This window comes from Jaculus jaculus, chromosome 12 (genome assembly GCF_020740685.1).
Source record: "Jaculus jaculus isolate mJacJac1 chromosome 12, mJacJac1.mat.Y.cur, whole genome shotgun sequence".
Lineage (NCBI taxonomy): Eukaryota > Metazoa > Chordata > Mammalia > Rodentia > Dipodidae > Jaculus > Jaculus jaculus.
In genome coordinates, this window is record NC_059113.1 from 50,785,165 (window position 1) to 50,798,031 (window position 12,867).

General features: G+C 50.1%; 1 protein-coding gene across 11 annotated transcripts in view; it reads left to right on the forward strand.

The window, feature by feature from the left end:
• Sema4d (semaphorin 4D) overlaps positions 1–12,867 on the forward strand; it is a 118,674-nt gene that overhangs the window by 84,118 nt on the left and 21,689 nt on the right. For all 11 annotated transcript variants that reach the window (XM_045131745.1, XM_012951130.2, XM_045131746.1 and 8 more), the window contains 8 exons: positions 459–557; positions 3,635–3,728; positions 5,805–5,918; positions 6,384–6,535; positions 7,358–7,533; positions 7,620–7,776; positions 10,231–10,453; positions 11,143–11,258. In XM_045131745.1, coding sequence (XP_044987680.1) covers positions 459–557; positions 3,635–3,728; positions 5,805–5,918; positions 6,384–6,535; positions 7,358–7,533; positions 7,620–7,776; positions 10,231–10,453; positions 11,143–11,258 — 1,131 coding nt within the window. The remainder of the gene's footprint in view (positions 1–458; positions 558–3,634; positions 3,729–5,804; positions 5,919–6,383; positions 6,536–7,357; positions 7,534–7,619; positions 7,777–10,230; positions 10,454–11,142; positions 11,259–12,867) is intronic.

The window sequence follows — 12,867 nt, forward strand, 5'->3', positions numbered from 1 at the left end:
TCGGGCGTGGTGTCGCACACCTTTAATCCCAGCACTCGGGAGAAGAGGTAGGAGGATTGCCGTGAGTTCGAGGCCACCCTGAGACTCCATGGTGAATTCCAAGCCAGCCTGGACTAGAGTGAGACCCTACCTTGGAAAACAACAACAATAAAAAAGAGTAAACACATTTCCTCCTGTTGTGGTGTCTCAGTTCTTCCTGAGGGCAGCTCTCATAGCTTTGGTCACCCAATCTTGGTTAAGCATCATTTAGGGATGGCGTTGACGTCATGCTCAGCACATCAGTAGCCTGTGTACTGCAGAAATAAAATTGTAGTTCAGAGCCCAGCTTTGATGCAGTGTGCTTTGCTCCATGGGACGCTGCAGAGGACAGGACAAGGAGGTGGGTGACTGGACTTCTTGGTGTGGATGTACAGGGCGTCACTGTGTGTTGCTGTTGACCATGTGTCTCTCTCCTGCAGACGGAGTGCCTCAACTACATCCGAGTCTTGCAGCCGCTCAGTACCACCTCCCTTTATGTGTGTGGGACCAACGCATTCCAACCTACCTGTGACCACCTGGTAAGGACACGGGCTTGTCCTTACGTCAGCCGTGCTCGTTCCATTCTGGCTGAGGTTAAGAAGAGCTGGCAGGAACAGACTTCGCCACTAAAACAGTAGGATTTTCTCAGAACACCAGCTGAGGACTGGGCAGTCCACAGGCCCTATGGAGGCCTCACCAGGCTGTGTTAAGAGCATGTAGCTTCTGTGGCTTTTTTGAACTGTGGCGTCCCCCATCAAGGGTGTGGCTTGAGGTGGGGCTTGCTACTAGTGGCCCTTGGCAAAATGTGCAGCAGGGTGGCCTCAAAGGTGGGGTGGTGAGCAGGGGAACAGGTGACAGTCTGGAAAGTTCATTGCTAGTAGACACACAGCAGGTGTTGTGGCTCAGTGTCCTGCCTTCTCACGTTCACATATCTGAGGAGGGCCTGGCTGCAGTGGGCTTTGGGTCATGTAGACATCGTAGACCTGCTCTTCCATGACACGCGAACTTGGCTGGCGCATGAGGTGGTCCTGGGCCACCATCACCCACAATGAGTGGTTAAGAAGTGGGAGTGCCTTTGGTCCCTCCCCAAGTCTCATGCTTGACTCTTCCCAAAGTGGGCTGTGTACCTCCCAGAGGTGAGGGGGGTCCTTCACCCCAGAATCCAGAGAGAGATTAGATTCTCACATTTGATTTTTAGACGTTACGGTATTTGGCAGTAAACCTGAAAGGAAGATTGTGTTTCTTTACGTTGTTTTTAATTGTTCATTTACATTTCATACATATATGTAGATAATATATTTTGATCATAAAGATCCCTGTTACCCTCTCTTTTTCTCTTCCCACTCCATTGAACCCCTTCCTCTCCCGATCCCCATATGTAAGTGGCTACACCACTGCAGAGAATGTCTCCCCATTCCTCAGCCATCGGCTGCCGATATCTCTTGGGGAGATGGGATGGACTGTTTCAACTAAACACATCAGGCTGGGAATAAAACAGTTTATAGAGTAATTCTTGATTTTGTGAGGACCTAACCAGTACTGTGTCAGTTATTTTTCTCGTGCTGTGATGTGATGAAGTACCGACAAAAAGCAACTTAGGGCAAGATTTATTTTGCCTCACTACTGAGGGCTACAGACAGGCCGTCATAGCCGGGAAGGCGTGGCTGTGGGAGTGGCTCATGGCTGTGACTTCTTAACCTCCTCATATCTCAGTGAAATAGGAAGCCACAAGAGACAGGAAGTGAATCACTTCCTCCAGCAAGGCTCCATTTCCCAAAGGTTCCACATACTCCCAAAACAGCACCACCAGCTGGGGACAAATGTTCAAACACATGTGGGGGACATTTCACATCCTAATCACAGCTTTGAGAAACATGCTAGCCAGTGGCCCCCACTTATCTGCCAGGGGAGAACATTCTCAGACCCTCTTCCCCCACCCCACACTCAATGCCAGCAACCCTGACTTATGCTGTGCATCTCTCAGTCGTTAGTAGAATTAGTAGGAGGGCAGAGCATACCGCGTGCACATGCCCAACAAAGGGGGCATTCACACCCTGGGCAGCGCTGGGCAGGCTGGCAGAAGGTGTAGAGTATCTCACCTCAGAGTGCTGTAGCCAGCTCAAGGTGACTGAAACTATGGAGGAGAAGCGTCTCAACATGAAAACTTCGCTTACTAGAACCCTCTGTTAGCTGGGATTTTAAAAAAAGAAAGCAGCTGCGTGTGTGGCACACGCCTTTAATCCCAGCACTTGAGAGGCAGAGGTAGGAGGATCGCTATGAGTTCGAGGTCATCCTGAGACTACATAGTGAATTCCACATCAGCTTGAGCTAGAGTGAGAGCCTACCTCAAATAAAAAAAAAAAAGGAAGCATTGCCAACTATAGCTGGAGAGATGGCTCAGCCGTTAAGCCACTCACCTGTGAAGCTTAAGGACCCATGCTTGACTCCCCACATCCCATGTAAGGCAGCCACACACAAAGTGACACATGTGTAAGGTTGTGCGTGCACACAAAGTAGCACATGCACCTGGAGTTTGGTTGCGGTGGCTGGAGATCCTGGCCTGCCAATTCTCTCCCTCTCTCATAAAACAAATAAATAAATACCTGAAAAGAAAGAAAGAAATTCATTTAGATGGCCAGGCATGGTGGTACACATTTATCAAATTGTAAGCATTTGGGAGGGATTGTGAGTTTGAGGCCAGCCTGGGCTATACACATACAAAAAAAAAATGGTGACATTTTCTTGCATAACTCATTTCATCATTATAGCTTAGGAGTAATTAGAGTAATTTTGCAGTGTCATCCATTCTTGCTTCTTGCCCAGGCATCCTTACCAGGTATGACACATGGCTCCTTCAAAGCTTCGGTTACCTATCCGCCCCGGGCCACCCTCCCTTTCCTGCCTGGTGACCTGTGACTGCTGTTTTGGCCAGCCTTTACACCCTCCTGTTCTTGCTGGTGATTGGCTTCCAGCCTTCGTCTCCGGCAGCATGAGTGTCCCCAGCCTGCTCTGGGCAGAGCCCTGCTCCTCAGCTTCTCCAGCCTCTTAAGTGCACAGAGGTCTCTTCTTTTCTCAGTGCTCCCTGGAGTGCTGGCAGGCTCCCCTATGGGTGCTTATTGTCACCTAAGGGTGGTACCTGCTTCTCATCGTACACGCTCTTCTGTTCGTTCTGTGCCTGCCTCTTGTGTGATCTAGAATAGAGATGCTTCAGCTGTCACCTGTGGGCATTTCCCCCAATTTGTCACCTATTATTTGATCACATCTCACTTCCCTGTAGGAGAGCTTTCCGATTATGTAGTTGGATATTTGCATTTTTAACTTCCACACAGTGGACTTCCCTTCCGAGTGGGCCCATCTGGAGTTTGTTTCTGTGGGTGAATGGGGTGGGAAGTCTACTGTTTGTTTTATTTGGTGTTGCATATTTATTGGATAGTATGGTTGAATACGCTGAGGCTCTGAAATCATGCATATCTGGGCCAGGGTGTGACCCTTGTAGGTTAGGTCCATTCGCTCCATCCACTTGGTCTTGTAAGAGCAAGGAATGTGTAAAATTCAGTGGCGCAAGGACACATTGTTAGCTTGGAAAGTCATCTGTTTCCTTTTTGTTCCACTATAGAACTTGACGTCCTTTAAGTTTCTGGGGAGGAATGAAGACGGCAAAGGAAGGTGTCCTTTTGACCCTGCCCACAGCTACACATCAGCCATGGTTGGTGAGTCCTGCCACTTAGGCTCCATCACCCCTTATGGTTGTGGTGACATGTTGTGTCCCCACCCAGAACACTTGGCCCTTTCCTTCCTTACAGGTCCCACCGTCCTTGGCTGTGCTCACAGAAGGTGAGCGTCCCAATGCCAGATCCCGTAGGGAGGCTAAGGTTCATTATTCAGAAGCAAAGCCAGCCACTGTGGCTTTCTGTGCACACCACCCACAACTCCTGTGGGGAGGCAGGTGCTGCACATGGGGCCATGTGCCACCGTCGTGGTCTCACGGATCGGAGGCAAGAGCATTACCAGCCTTGCGAGTGCCAGCTTTCAGTGGTTCAACTTAGAATTTTCAGGGTTTTTTGTTTGTTTGTTTGTTTGTTGTTTTTCAAGGTAGGGTTTTCTTCTAGCCCAGGCTGACCTGGAATTCACTGTGGAGTCTCAGGGTGGCCTGAAACCCACAGCAGGCCTCCTAGCTCTGCCTTCCAAGTACTGGGATTAAAGGCATGCGCCACTATACCTGGCTTATATTTTCAGTTTTATGATGGTGTGAAGACATGCTGGTTTTCACCTCAGTACAGTGTTCGGTGAATCATGTGAGATACTCAACACTGTTACAAAATGGGCCTGGAGAGATAGTTCTGCCTAGCTAATGGAAGTGTCCTACATGTCTCAAAGTAGTCAGGCTGAGCACAGCCTGTTCACTCAATGCCTTTTCAACTTTGGGTGATTGGTCAGGATGTGACCCCATGGGAAATGGGAGTATCTGTGTTTGTTCTCACTTTACTGGGTTGCTGGATATGTAAAAGTGTACTTGTGTTTAGCTGCTGCCCTTGAACTTGTAAAAATACAATTGAATTTGATTACTACCATGTCCTGGTCAAAGAAAAGATAAAGAAGCCGGGCATGGTGGTGCACATCTCTGAGGTTAGAGAGTCGCTGTGAATTTGAGGTCACCCAGAGACTACGTAGTGAATTCCAGGTCAGCCTTGGGTAGAGTAAGACCCTACCTCGAAAAAAACAAAAAACAAAACAACCCCTCCCCCCAAATGAAGAAGATATAGGAAATGGACATGACTATCACAGGACAGGGAGACTCCCTTTGTACAAGGGGGTTCCTTTATAAAGAAATCACATTAGGGGTCTGGAGAGATGGCTTAGTGGTTAAAGTGCTTGCCTGCAAAGCCCAAGGACCCAGGTTCAATTCTCCAGGTCCCATATAAGCCAGATGTACAAGGTGGTGTATGCATCTGGAGTTCGTTACAGTCCCTGGTGTGCCCATTCTCTCTCCCTCTGTCTCTCTCTTTCCCTCTCAAATAAAAGTAAAAAGATAAACAAAAAAATTAATTTAATAAAAGAAATCATGTTAGCTTGGAGAGATGGTTTTAGAGGTTAACCTGCAAAGCTTAACAACCCAAGTTCAGTTCTCTAGTACCCGCATAAAACCAGAGCACAAAGTGGCCCCAGTACCCATGTAAAACCAGATGCACAAAATGACACATGCATCTGGAGTTCATTTACAGTGGCTGGAGGCCCTGGCATGCCCATTTTCTCTGTATGTCTCTCTTCTGTCTCTGTTTGCAAATAAAAATATTTTTTAAATAAATCATGTTAGGGGCTAGAGAGACGGCAGTGGTTAGTGGCACTTGCTTGCAAAGCCTGACAGCTTGGGTTCAATTTCCCAATGTAAATCCAGATATACAAAGTTGTGTATGCATCTGGAGTTCATTTGTAGCAGAGAAAGGCCCTAGTCTACCCATTCATTCATTCATTTTCTTTCTCTCTCTCTCTTTCTCTGCAAATAAGAATATTTTTTTTTTTCGAAGTAGCTCAGGCAGACCTGGAATTCACTATGTAGTTTCAGGGTGGCCTTGAGCTCACAGCCATCCTCCTACCTCTGCCTCCCTAGTGCTGGGATTAAAGGTGTGTGCCACCATGCCCAGCTTTTGCAAATAAGAATATTTTTTAAAAGGAGAGAAAGAGAGGGAAGGAAAAAGGGAAGAAATGTGTTAAATATTTGTCTCTAGCCCTCATGGTCCAGCTGAACAGCTGATGGATCTCCTCTCCTTGCCCCTTGATCCCTGCAGGTGGAGAGCTCTATGCTGGAACGTCATACAATTTCTTGGGCAGTGAGCCCATCATCTCCCGAAACTCTTCCCACAGTCCCCTGAGGACCGAGTACGCCATCCCATGGCTGAATGGTAAGGGGTGTGGTCTCTTAGCAGCGGAGTTTTACATTGTGGCTGTGTGTAGCTTTGCTTCTCCTGTGGCTATTCCTACACCATGGGGGTCCATGGCTCACGTCAGCCCCGGCCAGTGGGGACACTTTCATAACTATTCATGATCCACGTTGGAATCCTGGGGTGTCCTGGCAGGCTTGTGATCTACCTGCCAGGTGGGAGGTCTCATGTGGCTCCTTGAGCGGGCCTGGGATGCATACTGCAGACCATCGTGGAGACCACCTCTCCGAGGCTGTGGAGGGTGAGGCAGCGTCCATCCAGGCTCAGCCTGGCTACCTTTCCCAGACCCCAGAGTTGACATTTACTATACAGCACCCAAGCACTTGTAGGGACACCCTCAGGCCCTGCTGCACTGGTTGGCCTGTAACCAAAGGAGTGACTTGACACCACCATGTGCAGGGACAATCCTGTGCTGTCTCCCTGCAGAGCCTAGCTTCGTCTTTGCCGATGTGATCCAGAAAAGCCCCGACGGCATGGCGGGCGAAGACGACAGGGTCTACTTCTTCTTCACGGAGGTGTCTGTGGAGTACGAGTTTGTTTTCAAGCTGATGATCCCCCGGGTCGCCAGGGTGTGCAAGGTGAGCACAGTTCCGCCCAGCCGCCTTCGTTCCCCTCCACGTGAGAGCATTCCTGTCCCCACGTCCTGTCCTTCCACAGACTCCTCCAGGCTGACGTCCCTTCTCAGAGTGCCAGGGGTTTCCTTGGGACATACATACCCGCCTGCAATAAAATGTAACACGAGCTGGGCGTTGTAAGGGACTAGCAACCATGACTTGTGGTACAAGGTGCAACGGCACATGCTGTTAAGTGGAGTCAGAGCAAGGATTGACGCTCTCAGCCTGTGACTGACTGTGGGTCACTGTGGAAAATGAGACCTGGATAAAGGGGACAGTCCTCCCTCTGGACCATAAACTTCGTGTTCGTGTCCTGGTTGTCTCTCAGTCAGTGGACTACTGAAAGTGTTCAAAGAGCACCTAAAACTTTAGCCATAATCTGGCAGGTAGGAAGGCAGAAAAGCATTGAATCGCTCAGTGGAGCATCCACATGTTGGCCCGGTGTGGTCTGCAGGGTGTAAGGAGGCCGGCCACCTGCCACCCGCTTAGCCTTACATACCTGCTCACTGGTGGCCACAGGCAGAAAGTCATTGGATCAGTACCATGAGCTCGGCTTCTCACAGGGTTGTCATGGAATGAATTTTAAAGAGAGGGCTCTTGTCTGTTTTGTCCTCTGTTCTGATGTGGAAGGCCTGTGAGTGAGCTAGCACAGAAGTAACACCGTGCTCATGTGACTGTCTGCACCTGAGTCCCTGTCCCAGCAGCGCTGGCTTGGTGGGTTCAGGCTCATGGACCTCCCACGTGGGCCTGTGCATACGGCCTGACAAGCTCTGTCTCTGGGTCCAGGGGGACCAAGGAGGCCTGAGGACCTTGCAGAAGAAGTGGACCTCCTTCCTGAAGGCTAGGCTGATCTGCTCCCAGCCAGACAGCGGCCTAGTCTTCAATATACTGCAGGATGTATTTGTGCTGCGGGCCCCTGGCTCCAAGGAGCCCATCTTCTATGCGCTCTTCACCCCGCAGCTGTGAGTACCCCCCTCCCCGTGATGGGAATCTGCCCACCTCGCTGGCCTGCCGCCCCCCAGGCACTCATGGCTCCCCTCCTCCACAGAAACAACGTGGGGCTGTCAGCAGTGTGCGCCTATGCCGTAGCCGCGGTGGAAGCGGTGTTCTCCCGCGGGAAGTACATGCAGAGCGCCACGGTGGAGCAGTCCCACACCAAGTGGGTGCGCTACAATGGCCCGGTGCCCACGCCACGACCTGGAGCGGTGAGCGGGGCACAGGACTCCAGGGGAGGGGCCTTTTCTCTCAAGAGGTAAAGACCATGGCAGCATGAGGCTCGACACAGGTGCCAGAGCATTCCTGCAGTGGGTGACCTGGCCACGTGAGACTGTCCACACTGGATCAGGAGCCACTGGCTTTGGGGGTTGAGTGTGCTTGGTATAGGTCTATCTGTCCTCTCCTGTGTACTGGGTACAGGTCTGTCTGTCTGTCCTCTCCTGTGTGCTGGGTACAGGTCTGTCTGTCTGTCCTCTCCTGTGTGCTGGGTATAGGTCTGTCTGTCCTCTCCTGTGTGCTGAGTACAGGTCTATATGTCTTGTCCTGTGTATTGGGTAACAGGTCTCACCAATTGCTGCTCAAGCAGGTTGTGCTCCTTGCATGGGCTCTTTTGAGAAAGTAACATTACGCAATAGCAAAGCATGTTCCATTTTCAGTTTCCTGCAGAGAAACATTTTCTCGGAAGAAACCTTGGCACCCATGAGCTGTCAATAGAAGTCACATTTTTTTCCTCACAAAACAGTAACTTCTAAGTAACAATTCTAGGCTTACTTGGCTGCCCACTCAGTGTTTGCTGTGGGTGAGTGGGTGCACGTGGTGGCTCCTGGGTGGACCCTATCAGACTCTTAAAGCTCCCCTAGGACCAGATTCTGTGTGGGTGTATGGCCCTAACACTACTGCATCCTCTCTGCATACACTGTGTTCAGTACCTTGTGGCCTTGTGCGCAGTGGACAGCTGGGACAGGAAAGCCTCCTTGCTGACTCTTATGTTTTGGGGTGTGGGTGTGGATGTGAGTACATGTGTGTGTGGAGGCCAGAGGACCACTTAAGGAGTTGTTCCTCAGACTCCATCCACCTCCTTTGAGACAGTGTCTATCATTGGCCCTGAACTTGCCAAATAGTCTAGACTGGGTGTTTAGTGAGCTTCTGGGATCTGCCTGTCTCTGCCTGCCCACCTGCCCACATACCAAATGCTTCATGTTTTATGGCAGTTCTGGGAATCAAATTCAGGTCTTCACACTTGTGTGGAGACACTTTACTGACTGAGCTATTTCCCTAGTCGCCCCCCCCCCCGGCCATTTTTAAAAAAAATATTTTATTATTTAAGAAAGAGAGAGAGAGAATATGAGCACCAGGGCCTCTAGCCACTGCAAATGAACTCCAGATGAATGTGCCACCTTGTGTATCTGGCTTTACATGGGTGCTGGGGAATTGAACCTGGGTCCTTTGGCTTTGCCAGCAAGTGCCTTTACCAATAAGCTCTATCTCTCCAGCCCAACCTATTTAAAACAAAACTTTCTAATATTTATTTATTTATTAGAGAGAATGAGAGACAGAGAGAGAGAGAAAGAGAATGGGTGAGCCAAGGCCTCTAGCCACTGCAGATGATCTCCAGATACATATACCACCATGTGCATCTAGCTTGCTTGGGTTCTGGAGAATCCAGTTTAGTGTCCTAAGGTTTCACAGGCAAGTGCCTTAACTGCTAAGCCCTCCCTCCCTCCTCCCCTCTCTCCCCCCCTCCCCCCCCCTCTCTCTCTCTCTCTCTCTCCCTCTCTCTCTCTCTCTCTCTCTCTCTCTATATATATATATATATATATATATATATATAAAATATATATATCTGAGAGAGAAAAAAATAGAGAATGGCCACTCCAGGGCCTCCTGCCACTGCAAATAAACTCCAAATATATGTACCACCTTGTACATCGGGATTTACATGGGTACTGAGGAATCGAACCCAGGACATCAGACTTGGCAAGCCAGCGCCTTTAACTGCTGGCCTGTCTCTCCAGCACTCTGCCCCCCTTTTTAAAGCAATGTTTACTGTCCTTTTCTTTTCATGGGAAAGCTCTTGAGTAAGAAGTGCTTTCCAGGTTCAAAAATGTGGAATATGTGGAGTAATGAACTTGTACTCATGTCTATGGCAGATTGGCTGTAACTGTGACTGTGAATTAAAGTGGCTGCTAGTTTGTGCATTTCAAAAAAAAATGTATGGAATATTGATTCATTGTTTGATAACTCCTCTACTGGGCTGCAGAGGTGGGTTAGCAGTTAAGGCACTTGCCTGCAGAGCCTAAGGACCCATGTTTTACTCTCCAGGTCCCACGTTAGCCAGATACACAAAGGTGAGGCAAGCACAAAGTCGCACATGTCGACTAGGGGGCTCAGGCACCTAGAGTTCAATTGCAGTGGCTGAGGTCCTGGCATGCCAATTCTCTCTCTCTCTCTCTCTCACTTGCTCTCTCTAAAAAAAAAATATTTTTTAAATAATTCCTCTGCTGATTATGTATCTTACAGACATGCTGGAAACCATTTCTGGTGTTGCCAGGGTGGCCACCTCAGGCATTGCTTCTCTTAGGAGAGGTGCCGTCCTCTGTGTCACTGATGGGGTTTACCACAGTGTCGGCAGGCGTGGTAACCATAGTGCTTTTGCCCCACAGTGCATCGACAGTGAGGCACGGGCAGCCAACTATTCCAGCTCCCTGAATTTACCAGACAAGACACTGCAGTTCGTCAAAGACCACCCATTGATGGATGACTCAGTCACTCCAGTAGACAACAGGCCCAGGTTAATCAAAAAAGACGTGAACTACACCCAGATTGTGGTGGACCGGACCCAGGCCCTGGACGGGACCAGCTATGATGTCATGTTTATTGGCACAGGTGGGTTCTGAGGGCTAGGAAGAAGAGTTGGAAATCCACTTAATCTCTTGTGGGTTGATCTGGTATCTCCTGTTGCCCCGGGTGGTTCAAACCTGGCATTCTAGATTTCTATGGCCATCATACCACCTGGGGTACTTGCTTGTTAAACATGCAAGTTTCAGCCTGCACCTGGGCTGGGCTGGTGTAAGTCAGTCTCTGTTGTCATAGAACCTGTGGCACTGGCCTGACACTGCCTGATGTGGGAAGCACCCCTCCCCTCTGCCCACCTGTGCTCTCTGGAGGCAGCGTTTCTGAAACGGGCACCTTGGCCCCACAGTGGTTGGCAGAGGCCAGCCCTGGAACTTCACAGCTGACTTGCCTGTCCTGCCTTTACCTGACTGTTTGGGCGCCTCTTGGGATGGTCCTCCCTGGAGGGCCACAGAACACAAGAATGGCTTCATTTGTCAGAATGCCTCCTTTGTTGACGAAGGCTGTTGGCATGAACTGTGGGACAGAGGCGTGAGCTCTGAGAGAGAGTGGGAATCCCTGGAGCCTGTGCTTCAGCTCGTTTCTCCAAGTGCTACTCTTTCCTGATGCAAAGTCCTCTTTCTGAGTACCACATGGAGGGAATGATTTCAGTGAGTGACTTCAGTGTTTCATTGGTGCGTCCCTCTGGGGCCTCCTCACATATCTCTGCTTTGACCTTGCAGACCGGGGGGCTCTACACAAAGCTGTCATCCTCGAGAATGAGGTACACATCGTTGAGGAAACCCAGCTCTTTCCAGACTCCCAGCCAGTCCAGACTCTGCTGCTGTCTTCAAAGATGGTAAGGCAGCCGGTTGAGTCGCAGGGCTAGCTGGTGACCTCATCGGTGATTTTTTTTTTTTTTTTTTTTTTCCTGTATGTGTCTCTGTGATCTGGGACTGGCTAGGCTGGGGACAGTCACCAGGACTTGGTAGCCCCTGGCCTCCCTGGCTTAGATGAGCTGGCCGTCCTTTGAGCCAATGGGTTTGATGCTTGGGAAGGAAGCAGGCAGAGCCAGAGAGGAGGGTCTGTATTGGGCTGCTGGGGTGCATGGCTGGCACCGCTGCCCGAGCCTATGAAGTTGCCAACTGTGCGATGGGATATGACACTGCTGTAGAAACTAGTTCAACGTAGGAATTTAGATGGAGAAAACGTGCCTGGTGTGGTGGGACGTGCCTTTAGTCCCAGCACTTGGGAGGCAGAGGTAGGTTCACTGTGAGTTGGAAGCCACCCTGACACCACATCGTGAATTCTGGGTCAGTCTGGGCTAGAGTAAAACCCTACCTTGAAAAACCAAACAAAAAAGAAAGAAAAGAAGCAGAAGAAGAAATGGCAGCTTCCCCTCCGCATATTCAGCTTTCACCACATTGAACTCCTCTCCCCTCCTGTCCCCAAGCAATCACCATGGAAATCCTTTCCCGTGAGGTGACAGTGGGCATTGCAGGCCAGACACAGGTGCCTGAGCCTGTCACTGAACATCAAGCTTTGTATATGCACAATTTTTCAAAGGTCACAAAGTATTTTTTTTTAATTTTTTTCACCAGTTTATCATAAACAGCCCTTGCTTGGACGTCATGGCGCATACCTGTGATCCCAGCTTTGTCTGTATAGCATAGCTGGAGGCTGGGCTCAGCCTGCTAACTGCCCACCTGGCCGTCCTTTTGTCACCTGTGCACAGTCGCCTGGGGAGGACGTGCTGCTCTGTGTGAAGGAAGAAGTGGGCGGACCTCACACCCTGTCGGGGCTGCAGGGGGCTGTGTGACCCTGTGTGTCCTGTGCTCAGTGCTGCAGTCACCTCGCCACTCAATGGAAAGCCTTTAGTTGCCTGGTTTTTGTTTTGTTTTGCTGTTGTTTTAAAATTTTTATTTTAGTTTATTTGAGGAAGATAGAGAGAAAGGGCGTGTCGGGAACTTCACCCACTGCAGACGGACTCTAGATGCATCTGGCTGAGGTGGTCCTGGGGAATCAAACCTGGGTCCTTTGGCTTTGCAGGCAAGTGCCTAATCGTACACGAGCCTTGCTGAGAACAGGACTCAGGCAGAGCAGGAGTCAAGGAAAGCCTGTGAGTTAGCTGGTACCTCTGTCCACTAACAGATGACACCTGGCCTTGACTGCGCCTGCTGGTCCAGGGTGCCTCTCTCTCTTCGTCAGGGTGCCATGGCAGGTTTGCACTGTGACTCACCAGGCAGATGGGTCGTGGCTACAGGTGGCACCCCCTGCACTTGCCCCGCTTGCCTGCTCCTTATTTCTGAAGCTGAGCTCTCGGGGTGCATCTCTGTAGCTGAGAATCTCAGGAATGACCTGCAGTACCCCAGAGCAGCCCAGGAATGGGGCTTTCACATTAGTCCTCATATGCGCTAAATGCAGCTGGTACCTGCCAGGGGCCTCTGCCCATTTGCAGGGACCAAATC